The following is a 7,035-nucleotide window of genomic DNA, read 5'->3' on the forward strand; positions in this document are numbered from 1 at the left end:
GATCTATTCCCATGGCTGGACACACAACACAGAATCCATGCCTTAAGCAGGAGAGGCCTAAGAGAGTAGCTGCACTTTGGGTATAGTATGGATCAAAGCCAGTGGGGAGACAGGGTCAGCTAGGAATCAAGTAGACCTGACTTCAAATCCTTAGATCCATTGTAGCTGTGTGACCCTGGGAGAGTCACTTACCCTCTCTCAGCCTTAGTTTCCTCATCTGTAAAACGGGGATAAAAATAGCACGAATTTAATAGAGTTGTTGTAAAGATCAAAATATGTAAAGTGTTTTACAAGCCTTAATAGTGCTCTATTGGTCTTATTATTCTTATTATGATGGAGTGCAAAGTTCACAGACTCGAACCCACAGAGATCTGTGTGACCTTGGTTAAGTCACTTTCCTTTTCTGTGGGTTGGGTGATTGGATTAGACCTGCAGATGACCTCGATGGTCCCTTCCAGCTCTAACATTTTAAATTTTAACATTCCCTGTTCTAAGGTCCCATCTTCTCTTCCCCCCATTTGTGATTCTGGGATGTCCTGCACCTCTGCTGCTCCTGAGCTGATGCTGGCCCCTGTGGCTTCCCCTGGGCTGCCTGGGCCCATCCTAGCCAGAATTTCGATCACTCATGACTGTGATACGGGGGCGTGAATAACTGGTAATGACCTTCATGTGCAGACCAGCGTTGGCCAGCAGGTGGCGGCCGCGGCTCACGAAGAAGGGCTTTGTCCCGAGTGGGGCACGTGATTAGTCCCCAGCTTTGGGCCACCCAGGACGTTTTTCCCCATTCCGAGCTTTCTCAACACCTTCCCCACCCCCACCCCCACCCTCACCTCCCACCCCTCCTCTCCTTCCAGTTTGGTGTCAGGACATAGAGGGAGAAATGAGGAATCTTTGAAGATGTTTCTGAGGGTCTCATCCAGAGATGAAGGAGGGGATTTAGCGCCAAGAGACACAGGGAGTGGTGGCTTAGTGAGGGTCCAAGAGTGAGGGGTGAGGGAAAGCTGAGAGGAAAAGAGGTGAGAGGCCAGAGTAGAGAAGGAGCAGTTGGCTTTCCCCTCTGTCCTCCCTGAGAATATTCCCCCAGCTCCTTTTCCCATCCCCACCATCTTCCTCCCCAACTTCCCCATCCCCAACCCTTCATCTCCTGATCTACAGTCCCCCTTCCCATCCCTCCATTTTCTTAACCCTATACACCCATTCCTACATCTTCAACTTCCTAGTTCCGTCTCTTCAGAAAATCGATTATTCCTATCCCTTTTGCCCTTTTCCTGGGCCCACATACTGAGTCTTCCAACCTCATGTCTCCCCAGGCCCATTCTTCCAACTCCATTCCCCTCAAGACCATCCTTTCTCAGCCATTTCTTCCTGGGGCCCTATCACCCCCCCATTCTCTTTTTCCTACTTCCACATTTCCAGTATCCCCTTCCCATCCTTCTAGCCCCGTCTTCCCTAGGACCACCCTCTCTCAGCCCCATTCTCCTATAAACTTTCCACTCCATCCTCACCTCATCCTTGCCCTATCTCCACTCTAGGTCATACCTGAAAGAAAATAGGAAGAAGGCAGAAAGAACTGAATCACTTTGTTTATTCATTAAGACCTCGGTACAGGCGGTTATAGGCTGTGCTGAGGATGCAAAGGGATCACTGTCCCCCTCAACACTGGGGGAGTAGGGATGGGCAGAGGTGGCTTGGAAGGAGTGACCGGATGGGCCCAGGGCTGCAGAGCATAGAGGCAAAGTCAAGGCCATGAGTGAGACCAGACAGAGGAGGGAGGACAGCCGTCAGCACAGGGATGCCAAAGCCTGGAGAGGGTCTTCTTCAGAAGCGGGAGAGCCAAGCAGAGGGGCACACAGGCTTTGGCAAAGATGGAATACTCATCCTCTTGCTCTGGTAAATGCTGCGTTGATGGCCCCGGGGTTGGGGCAGAAGGGAGCTACTGTGGGATTGGGGGCTCAAGGACAGGGAGACAGAGCATTCTGGATGCTGGAGCTGGAAAGGGCCTCAAGAGACCAATCACCTGGTCCATGCCCTCCACCCTCGAGCAGTCAAAGGATCCTTCTTACGTTATACAGAGAGGGCAAGAGAAGTGTGGTTACATGGGGAGGCCACGCGGGACAGTGCAAGCACTACCTCTGACATGGACCGTGTGGCTCCGGACAAGTTGTCTTTCAGCTCCTAGTCTCAGTTTCCCCACCTGACAAATGAGGATAATGACCCTTCTCTCCCAGTCCCAAGGTGTTTTGCGAAGACGATGCTTTGGAAAGTTCCTAAGGTACTAAAAGAAATAGATGTTATTGTTTTTAAATGGCTTGCCCAAGAGGCAGGCATCACGTGGTAGCACTGGGTTAGCATCCTGCTTCAGACATTTGCTTTGTAACCCTGGCTATGTCACTGTAACTCTCTGACAGCCTGTATCCTCATCTGTGAAATCAAGGCATTGGACGTGATGACCCCTGAGGTCCCTTCCAGCCCCAGAGCTATGGTCCTGTGTGGATGGCAAGGATTAGAGGGACAGAAGCTGAAAGACTGGCCTTTGCTGGACATTCCAAGCTTCTCTACCCTACGGCCTCAAATTCAGTTGGAGGGGAAAAGTAGGAAGCCGCTGAAGACGCTATCAATATCTTTACCATTGTAGATTTTGTTGCCCCGGTGAGGGTCTGTTTCAATCCACACCTGGTCACTCTCTGCCAGTTTCAGCACTGTGCCACCAGAGTTGACCTGATAAAGTCCCTTACTGTTGCTGTCGCAGAAGCCCAAGGAGCGTCTGGTCTGGCCTCCTTTGGAGGTCGTGATGAAGAGACAAAGGTCCCCAGTGGACACCACGTGGAAGGTAAAGTAGTAGTAGCCGGCGAAATTACAGATAAACTTGCCAGTGTTGCTTTGATAGCGGTCTTCCTGGTTGGTGATGATGTGGTCAAATATGACCACGTTGCCATCCTGTCGTGGGTTCTTCCGGACTGCTGAGAAGGCTGGCTGGAGCTGGTTTTGAACTCTTCCCATCTCTCCCTTGGGACCGCTTTTTCCAGGCAGTCCTGGGGGTCCTTGGGGGCCAGCCGGACCTCCAAAGCCTCTATTCCCTGGCTTTCCAGGGGGACCAGGTTCACCCTCATCCCCCTTGAGACCCCGAATTCCTGTCTTTGCTCCTGGCATCCCTGTTGTGAAAGAGATTTCGGTGACTGAGTGCGAGTTTCTCTGGGAGCCCGTGGTCTGAGCACCAGAGACTCCAGCTTAGCTGGAGCAACGTTGGAGGGACCTTGAGGGCAGTACCCTAGGATGGGACATGGGCCACATGTGGGTAAAGCTGAGCACCCAGGTAAAGACCTGCAAGCATTAGAAGACAGAATGCACGAATATAGAGAAGCAGGCCTAGAAGGGGCCTTAGAACAGAGGATGTCAGAGATGGGAGGGCTCTTGGAGCACAGAGTCCCAGAGGTAAAAAAAAAAAGAGCAGGATCTGTCTGGACTGGTTTGCTCAGTTGGGGAAGGGGCACACCGGCCTCTGTCTGTCTGGGAGGTGGGGTGGATCCTCGGAATCCACAGAACACAGACAAATTGCCCCACTTTGTTTTGTTTTCCCCTATTCTGGTGCTGTTGAATGAGCACTGGATTTGGGAACAGAAAAGCTGAATTGGAACCCCATTGCCGCCTCTTACTCCTTGTGTGACCTTGGCCAAGTCACTTCCCCTCTCTGGCCTTAGTTCCCTTATCCACAAAATGGAGGGGTTGAACTTAATGGCCTAAGATGTTCCATCGGCTCTAAATGGATTCTTCCCATTTCCCTAAGATCCTTTTCTTTCCTCTCATGCCCTGAAGGACAGAGCTCAGGCTGGTTGGGCTTGGTAATGCTGGGGAGCTATAAATTTAGTACTGAATTATCCCAAGCCTCTGTTCATTGACCCTTTCTGCCTTGGAGTTTAGGGAATTATAGAACTTAGATCTAGAAGAAGTGACCATGAAGATTACACAACCCATTTACTTCATTACTTTTTAAATGGGGGGAGGGGGATGGAGAGGGGGAGAAAAACCGAAGCCCAGACGTGTAAACAAGACTTGCCCAAAGTCACTTAGCGGGCCAGCGGCAAAGCTGGGATTTCCATCTGTCACTACAACTTGCTGAAGAATCTCTCAGCTCACCACCCTCTCCCCACCCTCTGCCCTGTGCTCACCCTGGCCTTCGGAGCTGGGTTGCCTAGAGTGGGGAGGAGGGCATTTGTCCTGGAGGCTGCGCTTACCTTGCTCACCATGATCCCCCTTAGGTCCTGGGCGCCCATTCAGACCTGGGGCTCCAGGCTGCCCCGGCTTCCCATCAGGAGCTCTGCACACATCCTGTGGCAAGGTGGAGCCCAGGCACAGGGCCAGCACACAGGCTGCCAGCCAGGCCCACGAGGCCATGCTGCCTGTGGGGAAAAAGGCCGCACCGGGAGGGGGTCAGAGGCAGGTGCCCCATTAATCCCTTTGTCTCATCCTCCTGCCCACAAGAGCCTGCCCTATTCAGGCCCATCTCAGCTGGGCCAGCCCCAGAAAAGATCATAGCCAGACACCTGTCTCTGAGGAGGCCTGTGGTGCCAGGAGGCAGCAGCCCTTCCCCATCCCTTTCCTTGGGCCATACCTAGCAGAGGGACCCCTGGAGTTGCTCTGGAGGGCAGGAATGAGAGATGGGGTTGAGAGACAAAGGCGGGCGTGGGCTTGGTGCTCTGCTGGGAGGGAGGGCTGTCAGAGAATGGGACAAGGGAGAGGAGTGAGCATTGAGCGTGTGGGACCCTCTACCTGTATTCCAACATCCTGAGGCCTGGTTTTTTCTCCCCCTTTCCCCTTTAAATTCCATCCCCCTCCTACCCCATTCTCCCCAAGGTCCATCTCCCATATTAGCAGTTCCCCTCATCTCCATTCCTTTTATGCCCAGATTCCTCAATTCCCTTCCCCCACCCCCAATTGTCATTCAGGTCTATCATCTCCCCCACCCTGAGCCCACATCATCACCCCCACCCTCAGCTCCACCTCTCCAGCCCTCTCATTCCTTGGTCATTCTTCCTATCCCTTAACCATGAGACTAGTTCCCAGATATTTCTGAGGCAACGTTTGGGAGCATCCTGACCCTGGAAATGATTTTGCAGCCTCAGCCTCAGCCTCAGCCCCAGACCCAGTTCACTGGACATGAACTTGGGTCCCAGCCTCAAGGCCCAGCTCCCTTAAGATGGGGCTGAACTCTCAGGTCTTACCTGCCCTGGGAGTGCTGGGCTTGGGTAAGACGCTTCCACTGACCGCCTGGCTCTAAGCCGTCTGCGCCCTCAAGAAAGGGGAGTCACTAAGGGCCTGAAGGGAAATGACCTTATTCTTCCTTTAGAAAGGGGTGCCAACTTTCACATCCCTCCCCACTTCCCCTTTCCTGACCAATAAACCCCGGTGGGGTTCCACCAGAGAAACAGACAAACTCAGCAAAAATAGGGAGGCTTCTGAGAAATGAAAGGGGAAGCTGGGGCCTGGGGGGCAGGTGGCTGGTGGGGCAGGGAAGCAGTCTGGAGGGGACAACAGACACATTCGTGGAAACCAGAACCTCCTTAAAGAACCATGATGGGCGGGAAGAGTGATTGGGCAAGAGAAGAAGACCCGATAATTAGTGCAGGTTCTAACACTTCTCCTTTCTGAGTGTGTTTCTTCTTCAATGCATGAGAAAGCTGAGCTTTGGAGTATGTGGACTTGTATTCAAATTCCACATCTTTCACTCACTACATGGGTGTCCTTAGGAAGTCACTTGAGTACCCCTTCCACCATGCCTCAGTTTCCTTATCTGTAAAATGAGCTGGAAAAGGAAATGGTAAACCACTCCAGTATCTTTGCCAAGAAAACCCCAGATGGGATCACAAAGAGTCAGACATGACTGAAATGATGAACAAGAAACAGAGAAAGATAGAGACAGAGAGAAATAGAGTGCAAGGGAGACACAGAGGTGTACAAAAAGGGGACACACAAGAACAGAGAAAGAGGGAGAGACAGAGAAATGGAGAAGAGGTGTCACAGAATGAGAGAAACCAATAAAAATGGGAAAACAGAGAGAGAGACAGAGGGAAATGACAGAGACACATAGACAAAAGTAGAGAGGGAGACAGAAACACAGATAGACAAAGAGACAGAGACAGAGGGAGATGGAAAGACATAGACAGAGAGACAAAGATACAGACACACAGAGAGAAACGGAGACAGAGAGTGAAAGAGAGAGACAAAATCCATAAGAACAAAGATGAAAGATGGCCCTGTGGGGAAGGAGGAGAGGTGTGAAAGCAGGGAGGGAAAGGATGTCTTTGAGAAGGCAGCTGCTCGGCTCTGTTCTGTCTCCCCTAGTCTAGGGACCAGGGACCTCAGGTCCTGGACAGATCACATCATTCCACTTTGTCTTAATGAGTATTTTGCTTTATAAGTGCTTCCTTGACTAGCTCAGAGGGGAGCAGGCTTTCTTATAGAAGGAGTGGCACCGCCAGAGGCAGCAGGATCTAAAGGAGAGAACGCTAGGCTCTGAGGCAGCCGACTGGGCCTGCACCCACTAATTGGGATCATCAGTAGGCAAATATCTCCATCCCTCAGTTTCCCTATCCACAAAATGGGGATAATAACATCTGCCCACTGGCAACCCTCACAGGACTATTATACTCACAGACTCATGCAATGTTAGAGCTAATAGGGGCTACATCACATCAAAGACCAGATCATACAAGGTCATCTCATTTTTTGGACATATGCCTGTTTGTTTTTCATACTTAAATGTTCCCCTTAGTTGCCACTCTGCTAGAACGCCTTAGCAACAGTTCTAAAGAAGGTGGAGAGATGTGGGCTACATAATGGAAATAAAGTGGTGTCAGAGCCTTTTGTTTAAAGGCCTTCACCCAAAATCTGTTCATGACTGGGATCCTTCATTAAAGGCTTGATGTCAGCTTGGGAGAGGTCTCTAGTGGACATCTCAGGGATCTGTTCTTGACAGAGTACAATGTAACATTTTTATCAATGGCTTGAATAAAGGCATAGATGTCATGCCAAATGCCA

General features: G+C 51.1%; 1 protein-coding gene across 2 annotated transcripts; it reads right to left on the reverse strand.

Annotated features, from left to right (window-relative positions):
- Nucleotides 1-1,567: 1,567 nt before the first annotated feature.
- C1QA (complement C1q A chain) lies at nt 1,568-5,330 on the reverse strand. Of its 2 annotated transcripts, XM_020983035.2 has the most exons (4): nt 5,220-5,320; nt 4,610-4,710; nt 4,233-4,397; nt 1,568-3,152 (listed from the first exon to the last, which is right to left on the reverse strand). In XM_020983035.2, exons 3-4 carry the CDS (start codon nt 4,390-4,392, stop codon nt 2,575-2,577), a joined length of 738 nt encoding a protein of 245 aa, XP_020838694.1. In that variant the 5' UTR covers nt 4,393-4,397; nt 4,610-4,710; nt 5,220-5,320; the 3' UTR covers nt 1,568-2,574. The 2 variants fall into 2 exon arrangements, with proteins under 2 accessions (XP_020838694.1, XP_020838693.1); XM_020983034.2 differs by lacking the exon at nt 4,610-4,710 and having other exon boundaries at nt 5,220-5,330.
- Nucleotides 5,331-7,035: the final 1,705 nt, after the last annotated feature.

This window comes from Phascolarctos cinereus, unplaced genomic scaffold (genome assembly GCF_003287225.1).
Source record: "Phascolarctos cinereus isolate Bilbo 61053 unplaced genomic scaffold, phaCin_HiC Scaffold_726;HRSCAF=1367, whole genome shotgun sequence".
In the NCBI taxonomy this organism is placed as follows: domain Eukaryota; kingdom Metazoa; phylum Chordata; class Mammalia; order Diprotodontia; family Phascolarctidae; genus Phascolarctos; species Phascolarctos cinereus.